Source organism: Procambarus clarkii, chromosome 9, assembly GCF_040958095.1.
Source record: "Procambarus clarkii isolate CNS0578487 chromosome 9, FALCON_Pclarkii_2.0, whole genome shotgun sequence".
Taxonomy (NCBI): Eukaryota; Metazoa; Arthropoda; class Malacostraca; order Decapoda; family Cambaridae; genus Procambarus; species Procambarus clarkii.
The window spans coordinates 27,697,542-27,717,264 of record NC_091158.1 but is presented as its reverse complement, the minus strand read 5'-3'; the positions used below and the strand labels follow the sequence as shown (position 1 = coordinate 27,717,264).

General features: G+C 38.7%; 1 protein-coding gene across 1 annotated transcript in view; it reads right to left on the bottom strand.

The window, feature by feature from the left end:
• Positions 1-538: 538 nt before the first annotated feature.
• The window catches only part of LOC123766093 (patched domain-containing protein 3), a gene marked incomplete at its 5' end in the record, with an annotated part of 81,690 nt that continues 62,505 nt past the window's right edge, over positions 539-19,723 (bottom strand). Inside the window, 1 exon segment of the mRNA XM_045754936.2 lies at positions 539-3,405. Within this exon segment, the coding sequence (XP_045610892.2) occupies positions 3,103-3,405 (303 nt within the window).

Below are 19,723 nucleotides of genomic sequence, written 5' to 3'. Positions count from 1 at the left end.
AATTTAGAGATGGTTCACACATTTTATTATATAAATATATCACACTACACACTATTGAATAATATTATTGCCAAAAAAACTAAGAAAAAATCAGAGACATTGAAATAATTAGGTAATATCATCTTTATGTCAACTCCCACCTGACAGCTTGGGCGGAGCAGACCACCTCCGAAGCTTGCTGTGTCAACCCCTCTTTTATTTTGTCGGACTTTCCCGCCTTATTGCAGCCAAAATATCCCACCTACGATTTTTTTTATTATGTTCCCCATGTTCAAGGAACAAAAATTAACACTTTTATAAGACAAAAAAAATTCTGAATTTTTTTCTTGCTCCTGGCGGTGTTGAAAGCATTAAGGCCCAGAGCAGCTCAAGAGTTAAGGACCTGCCAAAACGTTACACCTGCTAGTGGCTTTATAAGACTGTAAGAACTCTTGCATCACCAAGCAAAATTGCTGAGAATATGTATAATTTACCACACAATATTTTAATGGCCTCTAGTGTTTTCTCACATAGTAGCAGTGTAAAATAAAGTCTAGGGGAATTGGGCTGCATTTTATTATATATAATTGCATATAAATATTATATAGTATTATCACATTGTGTAAGTAATGAATATCCATCCTGCACACAACACAGTAATACCCGAGAACACTTACACAAGTTGATTCCAAATCAACACAGGGAGAACCTAACCTCAACAGCGTCACATTACGTACCTCAGCTATTGTTACGTAATGTGACAATATTACGTACCTGTAATTGTACTTCTAATATACACCAAGTACACAACTGTACTACTTGTATGTTGCATATATACCAAGTACACAACTGTACTACTCATATGTTGCATATACACCAAGTACACAACTGTACTATTCATATGTTACATATACACCAAGTACACAACCGTACTACTCGTATGTTGTATATACACCAAGTACACAACCGTACTTCTCATATGTTACATATACACCAAGTACACAACCGTACTACTCATATGTGTATACAACAAGTACACAACTGTACTACTTGTATGCTGTGTACACAACAAGTATACAACTATATTACCTGTATGTTGTGTACACAACAAATGCACAACTGTACTATGTTGTGTACACAACAAGTACACAACTGTACTACCTGCATGTGTACACAACAAGTACACAACTGTACTACCTGCATGATGTGTACACAACATGTACACAACTGTACTACCTGCATGACTACTTATGTTGTGTACACAACTGTGCTACCTATGCTGTGTACACAACTGTATTACCTATGTTGTGTACACAACTGTATTACCTATGTTGTGTACACAACTGTATTACCTATGCTGTGTACTCAACAAGTACACAACTGTACTACCTATGCTGTGTACTCAACAAGTACACAACTGTACTACCTATGCTGTGTACTCAACAAGTACACAACTGTACTACCTATGCTGTGTACTCAACAAGTACATAACTGTATTAACTGTACGCTGTGTACAAGTACACAACTGTACTCTGTATATTGTGAACACAACAAGTACACAACAGTACTACCTGTATGTTGTGTACACAACAAGTACACAAATGTATTACCTGTATGCTATGTATACAATTGTAATACCAATACTGCAAACACAACATGTACATAACTGTACTATCTATGCTTTGTACTCAAGTACACAACTGTACTACCTATGCTGTGTACTCAACAAGTACACAACTGTACTACCTATGCTGTGTACACAACTGTACTACCTATGCTGTGTACTCAACAAGTGCACAACTGTACTACCTATGCTGTGTACTCAACAAGTACACAGCTGTACTACCTATGCTGTGTACAAAACTGTACTACCTATGCTGTGTACACAACTGTACTACCTATACTGTGTACATAACTGTACTACCTATGTGCTGTACATAACTGTACTACCTATGCTGTGTACTCAACAAGTGCACAACTGAGTATCATTAGATGTGAGAATTCTTTACTGGAACAAAATGTGAATACTCCCTTGTGAATAATATGAAGTAAAGAGAAGTACATTACCAAGTACTCAATATAATGTAACACAACTCCTGAGAGATTATATATCTCACTCTATATATAGTGTACTATAGCATGTATTGTACTACCCAACCAATAGGATGTATTGTACTACCCAGCCAATGGGATGTACTGTACTACCCAACCAATGAATATGATTATGATCTATATGTGTTCAACCACAATGGTCAATGTTCAAAATTACAGTACCTAGAAAATTTGTAATAACTTTCATTACTTAATTAGAATCATAAATGTGTCATTACACAACCCGTTCTCGCAAATTTAATAAGTCAATATTGACTTATTAAATATGTGCATAGGTGACATACTTAACATAATAGATACCCTTAAAAAGATTCATAGAAAACACCGATCTTACCTAACCTTGTTAGTATCTTAAGATAAGCATCTTATTGCTTCGTAATTACAATTATTACCTAACCTATAATAGGTATAGGTTAAGTAATAATTGTAATTACGAAGAAATAAGATGCTTATCTCAAGATACTAACAAGGTTAGGTAAGGTCGGTGTTTTCTATGAATCTTTTTAAGGGTATCTATTATGTTTAGTATATCACCTATGCACGTAGTTAATAAGTCAATATTGACTTTACGAATTTGCGAGAACGGGTTGCATTACAACTGGTAGTTGTAAAGACTGTTAAAACATTAAACATAGAGCAAACATATAATTATAACTTGCATGAGGATACATCTTTGGTTTCTACATACTGTGACTATGGTCTCAATGGTTGCGACTAGCTCAATGAGAGGCTTGTTGAGATAAAGCTCGCATGGAAACAACATCTTAACAATAAACGTCTCAAACACACAGGAGTTTTCTCAACTCAAAGATACACAAGTGTGTCTCTTGAAGCTGAAAGAGCTATGAGTTATACATATTTTCACCAAACAGTTTATTTCCACATTGTATGTTTCTTATGTGTGTCAGTAGTTGTTGCTTTGTGACCAAATACTAATAAATTCATGTTTTACATCAAACTTAATACTGTACATATACAAAAATATTTTACTGTATTTCCATTTTCTCAAAACTACACACACACCTCAGGTTTACCATTTGCAACTGTTGTATTCACACCTGAACTTTTATCATCTAATAAACCATCATTCACAGTTTCATTGAGAATGTCCACCAATTTGATTGGTTGGCGTGCACCTTCTCTTCCCTGCTGCTGGCATGGTTGCTGAGACTCTGGGCACATCTCTTCAGTCTCTTCTGACTTAACTTCAACATCTTGAGCGCAAGGGTAAGGTGCAGGTCCAATGAGTGACAGCAGCACAGGAAGAAAAACAAGTCCATGGAACAACCCGTACAACACAACACCAAAGAAGATCTGCAAAGAAAAGGTTCAAAATGTCAGCCAAGCAGCTCAATGGAATCTAGGTGTTGTGAGGCCTAATGAGGGTGATTACATAAGGTATCCATCCCCCAGTCAAACATCTCCAGATATTAACAAATGGTTTAATGATTACAGTGTGTGTAATGAGTACAGGATGGTTAACAAGTGCAATAACAGCATGAGTGCAGGATGGTTAACAAGTGCAATAACAGCATGAGTGCAGGATGGTTAACAAGTGCAATAACAGCATGAGTGCAGGATGGTTAACAAGTGCAATAACAGCATGAGTACAGGATGGTTAACAAGTGCAATAACAAGAGTACAGGGTAGTTAACAAGAGCAACAACAGCATGAGTACAGAATGATTAACAAGTGCAATAATAGCAAGAGAACAGGATGATTAACAAGTGCAATAACAGCAAGAGTACAGGATGATTAACAAGTGCAATAAAAACAAGAGAACAGGATGATTAACAAGTGCAACAACAGCAAGAGAACAGGATGATTAACAAATGATTAGTGTAACGAGTGCAGAGTAGTGTAACAATGACAAGGTAGTTTAACGTGTACAGGGTAGTGTAACAATAACAAGGTAGTTTAACGAGTACAGGGCAGTGTAATGAGTACAGGGCAGTGTATTGAGTACAGGGTAGTGTAATGAGTACAGGGTAGTGTAATGAGTACAGGGTAGTGTAATGAGTATAGGGTAGTGTAATGAGTACAGGGCAGTGTAATGAGTACAGGGTAGTGTAATGAGTACAGGGCAGTGTAATGAGTACAGGGTAGTGTAATGAGTACAGGGTAGTGTAATGAGTACAGGGTAGTGTAATGAGTACAGGGCAGTGTAATGAGTACAGGGTAGTGTAATGAGTACAGGGTAGTGTAATGAGTACAGGGTAGTGTAATGAGTACAGAGTAGTGTAATGAGTACAGGGTAGTGTAATAAGTACAAGGTGGTGTAACGAGTACAGAGTAGTATAACATATAAAGTATGCTCTAACAAGGGGGTGTACATCAAGGAGTGCCTGACCAAGGCAAAACAGGAACTCCTCTACCATCTGTGGCAAAACCGTAAACAAAACAGAGTGATCCATCAATGCTGTGTTAAAGATGGCATAATAAAAGTGAGGGAAAACTCCTACAGGGAAAATTTTAGTGTTATCAAATGAGGATAACCTCAATAAATTCCTCTCCTAATGTAGTCTATCTGAACTGACTGACCCTATCAGTGCCTCATCTTAATTACCCCTTGTTACCCCTTGCAGGCTAGGTAACCTAGGTTACATTGTTACCTTGGTTACCTTGCCTATCTATACGCCCTTGCTCCATTGTACTATGGCTATGCCTGCACCAGTTCCGTTTGAGAGCGGCACCAATTTTTCTCTTGAGTCCGCGTAAGTGACGCACTCACAAGTCACGAGAAAAAATATTTCTATAAAATCTATTTTTTATCCGATCGACTTGGGGATAGTTTCAAAATGCACGTCATGAAATTCCCGTTCTCCCCAATAGGCCGCATGGTAATTACCTAAGTGTAATTACCTAAGTGTAGTTACAGGATGAGAGCTACGCTCGTGGTGTCCCGTCTTCCCAGCACTCTTTGTCATATAACGCTTTGAAACTACTGACGGTCTTGGCCTCCACCACCTTCTCCCCTAACTTGTTCCAACCGTCTACCACTCTGTTTGTGAAAGTGAATTTTCTTATATTTCTTCGGCATCTGTGTTTAGCTAGTTTATATCTATGACCTCTTGTTCTTAACGTTCCAGGTCTCAAGAAATCTTCCCTATCGATTTTATCAATTCCTGTTACTATTTTGTATGTAGTGATCATATCACCTCTTTTTCTTCTGTCTTCTAGTTTTGGCATATTTAATGCCTCTAACCTCTCCTCGTAGCTCTTGCCCTTCAGTTCTGAGAGCCACTTAGTAGCATGTCTTTGCACCTTTTCCAGTTTGTTGATGTGCTTCTTAAGATATGGGCACCACACAACTGCTGCATATTCTAGCTTTGGCCTAACAAAAGTCGTGAACAATTTCTTTAGTATATCGCCATCCATGTATTTAAATGCAATTCTGAAGTTAGAAAGCGTGGCATAGGCTCCTCGCACAATATTCTTTATGTGGTCCTCAGGTGATAGTTTTCTATCTAGAACCACCCCTAGATCTCTTTATCAGAATTCTTTAAAGATTTCTCACATAATATATAGGTTGTGTGGGGTCTATGTTCTCCTATTCCACATTCCATAACATGGCATTTATTAACATTAAATTCCATTTGCCAAGTGGCGCTCCATGTACTTATTTTGTCCAGGTCTTCTTGAAGGGCATGACAATCATCTAAGTTTCTTATCCTTCCTATTATCTTAGCATCATCAGCAAACATGTTCATATAATTCTGTATACCAACTGGTAGATCATTTATGTAGACAATAAACATCACTGGTGCAAGAACTGAACCCTGTGGTACTCCACTTGTGACATTTCTCCAGTCCGATACATTGCCTCTGATCACAACCCTCATTTTTCTATCAGTCAGAAAATTTTTCATCCATGTTAGAAGCGTACCTGTCACTCCTCCAATATTTTCCAGTTTCCAGAACAACCTCTTATGTGGAACTCTGTCGAAAGCCTTTTTTAGGTCCAGATAGATGCAGTCAACCCAACCATCTCTTTCCTGTAATATCTCTGTTGCTCGATCATAGAAACTGAGTAAATTCGATGGTGATGGAATAGCGTGGCCTATTCTCTTTCAAGGTGTACAATCCCAACAAAATCGCTGTTTGACGCTCACGGCTAGTGATCGACGTAGTTTTTAATTTGGTGTCGGTCTAACACATCTTTGTGTGACTTTTTATACTTATGTTCTTCTAGAACATTCTATTGCGAACACATTGCTACAAAAATGAAATATGTACATCGAAAATTAAGGTCAGAACAGAGAAAAGAGTATACACTTTTCAATAGGGGTCTCGCCGATGTGCCATCGGGTGTGCAGTATCGGGAAACACTTGAGCCACTTCCCACTCTCTTGCGGGTGGGCCGCGATCGCGATTCTACATTTATATGCATATGCCCGCATAGGGAATTTTATTGAGATCTCAGTGATATCAAATTTAACACTGTAGGACAAGTGTGGAGTTGACAACCCTGAAAAGAGTAGAAACATTTCGTCGATGTTTGGCGCTCATGGCTAGTGATCGACGTAGTTCTTTATTTGGTGCCGGTCTAACTCATGCTTTGGTGACATTTTATATGTATGTTCTTCTAGAACATTCTATTGCGAACACATTGCTTCAAAAATGAAATACGTACATCAAAAATTAAGGTCAGGACAATGAAAAGAGTATACACTTTTCAGTGTTGCCACTTGATTGCCTGAAACGCCCCGCGCACAAGGGGCAAGTTTTTTTCTCGTTTGCCAAGAGCGCGAAAATGTTATATTAATTAAATTAAATTAAACATTTAATCTTTATTGAATTCATTTTTGAACTTGTCATCTGTATCCTACATGTCTAATTACTTTGATTCTTATTTCATCTTTACTTGTTCCATAATCTTACTGAATATTAATCTTGTCAATCATTATTGAATCCTTAATTTTATTTGTCATTTGTATTCTTTCATGTAATATTGACACGTACAGTATTTACAGTATTTAATTTTTAACTTGTTATGCACAGAAATCAGAATTGCATGATATATCAAATGAGCAAATCCACAAGGGCCGTGATGAGGGCTCAAACCTATGCCCGGAATGATCCCAGACGCGTCTTAGTCAACTGTGCCATAACATGGTTTATCATGGCACAGTTGACTAAGGTGCGTCTGGGATTATCCCGGGCGTAGGTTCAAACCCTCATCACGGCCCTTGTGGATTTGTTCATTTAACCTGTTCTTATTATATTTGCATTTTTTGCTATAGTTTTTATCTATTAATAACTAAAGCAATATAGTAATTATATATTGAATATTGATCTTGTCTATCTCAATATAGAATACAGTGGTACCTCGGAATACGAGTTTTTCGGAATACGAGCAGGATTTGCTCCGAAAATGTGCCTCGAAAGGCGAGGGTTACCTCGGAACACGAGTTTGTTGATAAGTGTACAGGCCGACTAGCGCGTGGTGGCACGGCGATCGCGCCTCAGTTTACCAGTGTCTCGCGCCCAGTGACTATCCCACCTGAATTCTTCACAAGGATTTACAGTTTTTTGGCCATTTGAGCATAAAAGTTGTCATTATATATCTCGCCATGGGTCTCAAGAAAGCCATTGGTAAGGTTCAACCTAAGAAAAAAGTTGTGAGTAGAGGCAGTAGAGGATGTCCCTTCTTGATTAAGAAAACGTGTGAAGTATGGGAAGAACTGCAAAGTTTTCTTGAAAAAACTCACCCAAATAAAGCTGTAGCAGGCCGTTGCATTGACCTTTTAAATGACAATGTGATGTCTTACCACAGACAAGTGTTAAAATGTAGTGAAAAACAAGTGTCTTTAGACAGATCCTTAGTAAGGCAAGCAAGTCCTAGTGGTATGCAGGCAAAATGTGCCAGAGTGTACATACCAGTGAAGTCCTCACTGCCCAATGTTATAATGGAAGGGGACTCCCCTTCCAAACAGTAACACCTCTCCTCCTCCCTCCTCCTCACATCTTCCATACACCAACAGCAGTCATCAGCAAGGGTAAGTAATAACTTGAACATAGTTTTGAAGGTTTATTTAGATGAATTAGGTATAAAATTTAGTTTGAAGTAAGGGTTTTTGGGTAGTCAGGAACGGATTAATTCATTTCCCATTATTTCTTATGGGAAAATTAGCTTCAGATTACGAGCTGTCTCCAGGAACGGATTAAACTCTTAAACCGAGGTACCACTGTACAGTACCTGTATTATCCTTGTCAATCTATATTTAATCCCTTTTTTATTACTTGTCATCATTCTTATCTAATTACATTGATTCTCGTTTTACTTAATTGTTCCTATTGTAAGTGTATTTGCATTTTTTGCTAGTTATTTTTATATTTAGAATTTGTTTGTGATTGCTTCTAAGTTTTACTATTCTACTGGATTTATTTATATTTTTATGATTATTTTATTCTAGTGTAACTTTGCTAATTTGATTTTATTACAAACCACTGTGCTGCACTGTGTTTAGTGGGACATTCCCCCTGTGCGCCGAATATCAAGTGTTTACAATTTTTTTTTTATCTTTGTAAAATGATAAATTTGCTTCCCTGAACACGTACATGTAAAAAAACAAATAAATTCAACTTACTTTGGTTGAATTTTGTCAAGTCGATTGACAATCGACTTGAGAATGGTCCAGGACGGACCGAAACGTCATCGTCCCTTCAACTTCTAGTGTGTGGTCTGGTCAACTTACTTTGGTTGAACTGGCTTGCACTGGCTTTAGTACCTGTATGTGTTATGTAGCCAAGCTTGTGAAGTGTAAGGTGGTCTTGAAAAGATCACTTTGTAAGATATTCTGGAAGAGATTCAGGTATTGAGGAAGAGATTCAGTTATTTAAAAAGAGGTTCAACCATTCTTGAGAAGATCGATGGAAAACACCATCATGGAAACTGCTAACACTGTTCATCTATGCTACTTGTTTCAGATGCATCATCACTGAACCCAGGAAATGATTTATCTATGTATCATCTATAAAAAAAATTGGAGATAACACGGGTGAGCAAGGAGTGGTGCTCAGCTACAACTGGATACGCTTGCTGTATTGTCCTCACTGGTGCTGTATCGTCCTCACTGGTGCTATATTGCTTGCATCCGACCTTTGTGATAGGTCCTTATTGTGCCTAGCTTCATCAATATCATGACCCTTATGCTCTTCAAACAATATGGTCTGAATTTCACTGTCGGAGAGCGATCTTTCAACACTGTGTCCGACAGGTGTTAGGGAGCCAGAGGTGTGTGCACCACCCTTTGTTGCTCATTCAGAACTGATCCTGCCAGCAGCCCTAGGGAAATCTGGGATTTTTTTTTTTCAAGATTGCTGCCTCTCACTGAAGGTCCCAGGAGTCCATTTCGTACCCAACCTACCGCGCTCACATTTCAACTGTGTACGAAAAAATAAAAAAATACTTTTGTTGGATGGAGCAGTAATGGGCAAACAGTATTTGTTGTTTGGTGCAGAACAGTGGCTAATCATATGCATTCATTTTTATATTCCACTTTCATCTCACTGTGATTATTTTTTTAAGTTGAATTTTTATTGTAATTGTTTATTGAAATTGTTATTGCAATTTACTGTTACACACCTCCCCCCATATTCTAATCACAATATCTTTAAAGTCTTCTCTATTCTTACTCTATGCAAACTGCCATTGACCCTGAACTAAATCTGCTGTCACATATCTACCATAACCAGCATCACTACTGATCATCATCATCACTATTGCAATTACTGTATTATAAAAAAAAAAAAAACTTGGGTATGCCGCAGAGGCTCCCTGAAGCTATCCAAATTGACAAGTGCCATATCAGTTTGGTGTCATCAGTCCCTGGAATTTTGTGTGGTCCACTCAGAGAGGTGCAGGGAGCAATAGCCATATGAGCACTCGACATTTAGAGTATGTAATTTCTGCCATCAACCAAGAAAAGCCCGCAGGAAGGTAGGCAAAACAATACAAGCCCTATACTGATGAAAATTGCATCCTACATCCAAAAAGAGCCAAAGAACGCCCCCAAAAGAAAACAAGCAAGCAAAGTGATATCCAACTAGTGCACCCGCTCGTTAGAGCCCGCCATCCCCCGAGAGGGGGGGGTGGGGAAAGCCCGCTCCAGTAAGCCCGACACTCACCTACCAGTTCAAAGAATGATGAAAAACTGCCGATTGGAGGGATGGAGGGTGTCAAGGAGCCTCTGGGGCTCTCATAGAAAATGGTGTTTCATTACATTCAACACTGGTGACACCCCTAGGGTCAACACTTGCAGCAGAGGAGCTCCAGCATATTTCAACAATCCTAAGTATTGTAGTACAGGTTGATGGTAGTGAGTGGTGTCCCAGAGAAAATTAATGTATAGTGCTCTTGAAAAAAAGGTGAGATAACAGGAAAGTGCTAAGGGAAGTGAAAAATCGAATGAGAAAAAGTTGCCCTAGTGTTTACAGTGCAGAGAAGAACATTCAAGATGGCCACTGGCAAGGGGAAAAACAAAACAGAGCTTGATTTTGAGGGATTCAATGAAGAAAGCATTGATATTAGCAGTCTACATAACAAGTTGGTAAATTTAGAGGGATGGTGTATTCATTCAACTGTATGAATTCCTGCTTCCTCATACCCTTAATCACTAGACCAACTAGAATCACTGATAGTACTGCTACGACTCTTAGATCACATCTGGACCAACATAACCTTTCCGCTTACTTCAGGTATAATCACCGATAGCACTACAGACCATTACCCCACATTTCTCTTAACTAACATTATCAAACCACCTCTTGAGTCAAGGGAGTTAAGCTTTAGGCTGCACAATGAAACTGCTATAAACAATTTTATAACTGCTGCTGATAATGTCAACTGGGAAGTCCGAGTTAGGTAACATAGGGGACATCAACCTAGCAGTGCAATCTTTTCTACAAACAACTCTTAGCCTTTATAACACCCACTGTCCTATGCTTACAAAACAAGTCACAAACAACAGGCTTAACAATCCTTGGCTTACAAAGGGAATACTTAAATCCATTAACAAAAAACACGACCTTGAGAAGAAGTATAGGCTAGGAACCGTCTCCAAAGAATTCTCAAAGAATTATTCGTTATTGCTATCTAAAATAATTAGACGAGCCAAAACTAAATACTATGAAGATAAATTTACCCAAATAAAGAGCAACATTAAAAAAACTTGGAGCACAATTTCACAAATATTGGGATCAAAGAAGATTTTAAATAACAAACCAACACTCCTGTCCAATAACGTTGGTCAGCTTTCAGCCTCTGATTCTGCTATTGAGTTCAATAGGTTCTTCTCTTCCATTGGGCCATCCCTTGCAAATGATATTCCATCTTCCAGTACTGATGTTAAGGACTATCTTACAGGTAACTATCCACAGTCTCTGTACCTAAAGCCTACTAATTCCACTGATGTCAATGAGATAATCCTTTCCCTTAAAACCAAGTCTAGTGCCCTCGAGGAGATACCAACTTTAATTTACAAAAAAGCCTCCAGATCTTTAGCCCCTGCTATTGCATTGCTCTTCAACAAGTCACTTGAACTCCAAACCTTTCCAGACATTCTAAAAAAAGCAAGAGTAACCCCTGTCCACAAATGTGGTGATCTCACAGATGTTCACAACTACAGACCTATATCAATCCTGCCTAACTTGTCAAAAATATTCGAAAAACTAATCTACAAGCAGCTTTACTCTTTTCTAGCCAAACACAATATACTTAGCTCTTGTCAATATGGCTTCAGACCCAAAAAAAGCACTAACGATGCACTTATTAGTATGATTAACTTGATTCACGCAGCTCTTGATAAAAAGGAGTTCCCTGTTGGGTTATTTGTGAACCTGCGTAAGGCTTTTGACACTGTCAACCACCAAAACCTTCTTCTTAAATTACATCATTATGGAGTCAGAGGACACTCCCTGCAATACCTCAAATCTTATCTTACTGACAGGCTCCAGTATGTTTCTGTGAATAATACAATTTCTCCCACCCTACCCATCAACATTGGTGTTCCTCAGGGCAGCATACTTGGCCCTCTCCTCTTTCTCATCTACATTAATGACCTTCCAAATGCCTCCCAACACCTCAAACCAATTCTATTTGCTGACGACACAACCTTCATTTACTCCAGTCCTGACCCCCTTGCTCTAAATGCCACAGTAAATACTGAGCTAGAGAAAGTCCATCTTTGGCTAACTGCCAACAAACTCACCCTTAACATTGACAAAACGTTTTATATTCTGTTTGGCAATAAATCCTCTAATCAAATAAATCTCAAAATAAACAATACCCAAATTTGTAACAAATTAGATGGCAAATTCCTTGGCGTTCTCATCGACCACAAGCTGAATTTCCAGGGCCACATTCTAAATATATCAAAAAAAGTTTCAAAACCTGTTGGCATTCTTTCTAAGATCAGATATTATGTACCCCGCCCTGCCCTGGTGACTCTCTATTACTCCCTCATCTATCCATATCTCAATTATGGTATTTGTGCTTGGGGTTCTACTACCCAAAATCATTTACGTCCTCTAATTACTCAACACAAAGCTGCTATTAGGACAATATCCAACTCTAGCCCCAGACATCACTCGGTACCCCTACTCAAATCTCTGAATATGTTAGATATTAAGTCATTGCACATTCTCTCATGTGTATTATACATATATAAAACGCTGAACTGTAATGCCAATCCTGACCTCAAAAGATTCATTGAAGGTTGTAACAGAACCCATGAGCACCACACCAGAAATAAATACAGTTTTGATATTCCTAGAGTACGACTTAATCAAACTAGAAATGCTCTTCAAATCAAGGGACCCAGAATGTGGAATGATCTTCCCAACCATGTTAAAGACAGTACCTCTCTCAACCAGTTTAAGATAAAAACGAAGCACTACCTAATAAATTCCCTGTAACCTACCTTACCCCTCTGTTGTCAACCCATGTATATTTTTTTTTTTCAAAACAACGCTGTTGGAATGTAATTTTCTGTAACAATTTGTAATTGTATTTGTGCTGCTTTTTTAGCCATGTTCCCCCCTCTTTTACCTCTATTTTTATTTGTTCTCAACACATTTTATTCTTTTTACCCATTAGTATTAACCCTCAAACCGCTAGGGGCTCAAATGGAATTCACACCCACAGGCGCAACAAAACAAAAAAATCCAAAAAATTCTTTCGTCTTATAGAAGTGTTCATTTTTGTTCCCCTGATCACGGAAAAAATAACAAAAAAATCGTAGGTGGCATATTTTAGCCGCAATAGGGTAGGGAAGTGTGGCAAAAAAGGGGCGTTGGCAGAGCCTTCGCCAGACGAGGTCTACTCCGCCCGAGCTGTCAGACGGCAGTTGCCACAAATATATTATTACCTAATTATTTCAATGTCTCTGACTGATTTTTTCTTAGTTTTTTTGCAGTAATATTATTCCATACAGTGAATTGTGGTATATTTATATTATAAAATGTTTGAACCATCGCTGTACTCAAAATTATGGTGTGCATATTAGTGATTCAATTATTATGTTCATAAAACAATAAACAAATAGTTTTGCTGTTGTTACACTATATACACAGGTTATATATAAGTATTTGCATGTTTTGTACACCATAACAAACTACATAGTTGGTCTTGTGAGTCAAAAAGCAACGAGGAGTGACCGCCAAACACCAGCGAGCCACTCACTGCCACTCTCACTGCCACTCCCTCCCTCAACACCACCTCACTCACCCTCATTCACCTTCCACAATACTCTTCCTGTATTTATTCACTATACACAGACGTAATATATACGTATTTACATGTTCTGTTCACCATAACTGTACATCTAAGCTTGTATGGTGAGTAAGGCCATAAGACGTAGCTACTCACACAGTCAGCTGATCGGCGGCTGCCCTCAAGGCCAGACGCACTAATATTTGTCCTCCAACAATATTGTTTGTGGTGTTATTACGCTATATACACACATTATATATAAGTATCTACCTGTTTTATGCACCATACCTGTACAAATAAGCTGGTATGGTGCCCAAAGACCATAGTAACCATCAGTAAACAACATGCCAAGTCGTGCAGACGACGCTCCTCCCTCACCAAAATGGCGGCTCCCAACCTACTCCTCTCACTGTTATCTCACACTATACACACGTTATATATAAGTATCTACATTTGTATTCACCATATCGAACCACTAAGCTGGTATGGTGAGTGCAGTCAATAAATGGTGGCCACACACAGTCAGAAAACGACGCCACAACCCTCCCTCCCACAGCCTTACTCCTCCCTCCATGGAGCACAGCGCTAAATATCACCACAATCCTGCTATTATCAGAATCCTGGTCAGTTTTATCACAGTCAGGGGGCTTCAGTAATACTATCACTGCTAAATAATAGCAGTATCATTTATATTATGGTATTTGTAGGCGATGCTGTGGTCACAAGCTGAACAGCGGTGCTGTGAGCTCGTGCTGCGTGCGCCAGCCTTGGTGGCTTGCTCAATACTGACGCTGTAACACCCAAGAATGTTAGCCTGGATTTTTTTTCTAGGTGGCATCTGGCAACTATCGGTTGTGGCTGTACTATAGCTGCCCCTATCCCAGGCGGGGCGTTTAAATTATAGCGCTAGACACGAAATCATATATAAATGATGTGTGCGGTTTCGGTTTTGTCACTGATATCATTTATATATGATATGCGCGGTTTGAGGGTTAAGCTTTAGTCATTAATGTTTTTCCTGCCCGAAACGCTTTGCGTAATAGTGGCTTTAGGCATTGTATGACTAGCTCTATCTATTAATCCAACAAACTTTGTAAAATCTCTTTATGTATGTACCTTACCTAAATAAACATTTATTTATTTATTTATTTATTTATTATAGATACTATAGTGAACTCTCATGCAGAAATAATTAGTAAATTGAAAGAAAGTAATGACCATTTGAATAGCAAAGTTTTATGTCTTGAGGGTTTAGTGAAAGACTTGCGCAAGGATAAGAATCAATTGGAAACAAATTGCAAAGCCATGGAAGAAGAAAATAAACTCTTAAAAATAGCTTTGGAAGAAGTTAAAGTAAATTTAAACATAAATGACTACAATAGGTTAGGTAAGGAAATTCAACAGGAGAAACAGCTTTTGTCAGCACAGATGGAGGAAGTTACACAGGAAATAGAACAGTGCAAGAAAGATATGCAACTCACTTATGCACAAGTGGCCAAGGAGAAGGAAAAAATAGAAGAAGCAGTAAAGGAAGCCAAACACTGCAGCAACCAAGATAAAACAAACATTAGGCTGGAAGTGAGAAAAGAATTGGCATCTAACCCGAAGTTGGTGCAAAACACAGTTGATCGGAGTAAGTCCCTGATCATTTTTGGCTGCAAAGAAAAGGCGATAACATCTAGGTCAGAAAGAGCTGTAGAAGAAGTTAAAGTAGTAGATAAAATTGTTGGCCTCGTGGAAGGTCTTACAACCATAGAGAATGTGTGCGACTACAGGAGAATAGGCAGGTACGTAAAAGGGAAAGATCGACCTTTGAGGATCACCCTAAACGGTGCCAAACAGATGGAAGAAGTACTAAGGAATGCTAGAAAATTGCAAAGTGATGAGGATGGGAAAGGGTGGTCGTTAAGACGAGATCTTTCAAAAGAAGATAGAGAGAAGCTGAAACTGAACCTCGCCGAGGCAAAACATTTAAATGAGAGCAGGAATGAAGAAGAAATAAATTCTTTTTTCTACAAAGTGATAGGGGTAGGCAAACCAGTAAAGTGGTACATAAAGGCAAACCAACAAAATCAATAGAGAGAGGGGGAGTGAAGAATAAGGAGAGGGGGAACAAGTTCCTGAAGATTGCATACACCAACATAGATGGAGTGAGATCGAAGATACTGGAGTTAAGTGATGTAATACAGCTGCAGACACCAGACATTGTTGCACTCACGGAGACAAAACTTGAAGATGTAATTTTAAATGAGGTCATATTCCCAAGGGGCTACTCAATTTGGAGACGGGACAGAAAAATTAGGAAAGGCGGTGGCATTGCTGTGCTGGTAAAAGAACACCTAAAGGTGAACGAAATAATGACTGCCAATCCACAAGAAGTTGACATAATAGCACTAGAGATCTGCCATGAGGATGATAAACTAATGATAATAAATGCATATAGTCCACCGCCAAGCAGCACATGGTCAAAGGAGGAGCTAGATAGTAAACGTGAAGATCTTATAACAATAATGAGAGAGATTATACCGAGAGCGGATAACGATAGATCACGACTGTTGATAGTCGGTGACTTCAACTTGAAATCCATAGACTGGGAAGCATATGAAGCTAAAACAGAAGATTTTTGGACCTGTAAATTTGTAGACCTCATCCTGGAAACATTCTTGTATCAACATGTTAAACAAGCTACAAGGATGAGGGTAGGGGACGTTCCCTCCATGCTAGATTTGATATTTACCAGGAAGGAGGAAGAGATATTTGACATTCAGTACCTTCCTCCCTTGGGTAAAAGTGACCATGTCTTTTTGGGAATAAAGTATGCAATGCGTTATAAGCTGGAAGAAAATAAGGAGGTTGAAGCAGTTGAAAAACCAGACTTCAGGAGAGGACATTATGGTGACCTTAGAAATTTTTTTAGTGAGTATAATTGGACAGACTTGATGCTAGGCAAGGAAGTGAATGAGATGTATGACAAGTTTTGTGAAATACATGATAAAGGCACAAAAAATTTATACAAAAACAGAGATGCAGAACTAGGAAACAGGATTGGTTCAATAGAAATTGCGAGAGGGCTAGAGACCAAAAGACACAAAAATGGAATCAATACAGGAAGAGGCCGAACCCTCAAACATACCAGCGATACAAAGATGCGAGAAACAACTACACGGCAGTGAGGAGAGAGGCAGAAAGAAATTTTGAAAAAGGGATTGCAGACAAATGTAAAACAGAACCAGGTCTATTCTATAAATTCATAAACAACAAATTGCAGGTAAAGGATAATATTCAGAGGTTGAAAATGGGAAATAGATTCACGGAAGATGAAAAGGAAATGTGTGAAACACTAAACGATAAGTTCCAAAGTGTGTTTGTACAAAATGAAATCTTTAGGGAACCAGATACAATAAGAATTCCAGAGAACAACATAGAGCACATAGCGGTGTCTAGAGACGAAGTGGAAAAAATGCTCAAGGAGCTCGGTAAGAACAAAGCAGCTGCCCCAGATGGCGTTTCACCTTGGGTTCTGAGAGAATGTGCATCTGAGCTCAGCATTCCACTTCACCTGATCTTTCAGGCATCCCTGTTTACAGGAATCGTAGCAGACGTGTGGAAACAGGCTAACATAGTTTCAATCTACAAAAGTGGCAGCAGGGAAGACCCCCTCAATTATAGACCTGTATCATTGACAAGTGTAATAGTGAAAGTATTGGAAAAACTAATCAAAACTAAATGGGTAGAACACCTAGAGAGAAATGATATAATATCAGACAGACAGTATGGTTTTCGATCTGGAAGATCCTGTGTATCGAATTTACTCAGTTTCTATAATCAAGCCACAGAGATATTACAGGAAAGAGATGGTTGGGTTGACTGCATCTATCTGGACCTAAAAAAGGCTTTCGACAGAGTTCCACATAAGAGGTTGTTCTGGAAACTGGAAAATATTGGAGGGGTGACAGGTAAGCTTCTATCATGGATGAAAAATTTTCTGACTGATAGAAAAATGAGGGCAGTAATCAGAGGCAATGTATCGGAATGGAGAAATGTCACAAGTGGAGTACCACAGGGTTCAGTTCTTGCACCAGTGATGTTTATTGTGTACATAAATGATCTACCAATTGGTATACAGAATTATATGAACATGTTTGCTGATGATGCTAAGATAATAGGAAGGATAAGAAATTTAGATGATTGTCATGCCCTTCAAGAAGACCTGGACAAAATAAGTACAGTGGAACCTCTATTAACGAGTGGCTCTATTAACGAGTTTTTCCAGTAACTGAGCAAGCCACTCGCAGCAAATTTGTCTCTATTGACGAGCTCGCCTCTATTAACGAGTGAAACCACATGGCGCTTCCTAGCGTCTCGCGGGTTCTCGCAAATTCTCGGACGCCTCCGACGCCAGTGTTGTTGTTGTATCTCACACGACAAGCATCCCTCTGGATTTATTTGAGCTTTTCTTTGGGTTTTTAGTGGTTTTGCGACTGCAATTTGTAACACACGATGTCTCCAAAGAAGCTGCTTGCTAAAGATAGTGTTGTCAAGAGGAAGAAAGACACAATTACTGTGGATTTAAAGAAGGAAATTATAGCAAAGCATGAGTGTTGTGTCTGTGTGATTGATCTCACAAGGAAGTATGGCAGGTCCTCATCAACAATTTACACTATTAGTAAGGGAATGAGGAGGTAAGGGAGGATGCTGCCTCTTCCACTGAGATCAGGGAAGTGTTTGGAATGTTTGAAAAGGTGAACGCATTCTTGGAAAAGCTGCCCTGATAAAGCAGTGACAACCCGGTGTGTGAAAATGTTTAATTAATTTATCACTTTGTGATAATACTTTATGAAAGTGTTATCACTTTCGCAGGTATATGTCGCTTGAACATAACACACTTTTTTTCTCTTGAATGCACCCAAACACCGCGCTCAAGCGTCATTTGAGCAAATATTTCTATAAAATCCAATTCTTATCCGATCGTACTTGGGGATTGTATACATGTTTGCCATGAAATTTCCGTTTTCTTTAATAACCACATTGCCTATTTGAGAAAACGGCATTGTATTGTATCTTCGTGGTAAGACTATTATATTGTTGACACAACGAGTGTAATCAACGTAGTTTTTTATTTGGTGCTGGTCTAACGCATCCTTGTGTGACATTTGAAATGAAATTTGGGTGAAATTCCCAAGAAGAGAGAGTCCGCCTGACTCAGAGGTGGATTCTCCTTCCACACCATAACTCCTCTCATCCTTCCCACCTCCCCATCGTCTCCCTCAAGCCAGCAACTACTCCTCATAAGGTAAAGTAAATATTAAAACACTACAACAAAACATTTATATTTACATGTGCAATATTATATTTACATAAAAAAAAGTCATACAAGTATGGATGTTTTGGGGAGTGGAACGGATTAAATTTATTTCCTTTATTTTAAATGGGGAAATTTGTTTCCAAAGACGAGTTTTCCAGGTAACTGAGCTCGGTGCCAGAACGGATTAAACTCGTTAATAGAGGTTCCACTGTAGATGGAGCACCACTTGGCAAATGGAATTTAATGTTAATAAATGTCATGTTATGGAATGTGGAATAGGAGAACATAGACTCCCACACAACCTATATATTATGTGAGAAATCTTTAAAGAATTCTGATAAAGAAAGAGATCTAGGGGTGGTTCTAGATAGAAAACTATCACCTGAGGACCACATAAAGAATATTGTGCAAGGAGCCTATGCTATGCTTTCTAACTTCAGAATTGCATTTAAATACATGGATGGCCATATACTAAAGAAATTGTTCATGACTTTTGTTAGGCCAAAGCTAGAATATGCAGCTGTTGTGTGGTGCCCATATCTTAAGAAGCACATCAACAAACTGGAAAAGGTGCAAAGACATGCTACTAAGTGGCTCCCAGAACTGAAGGGTAA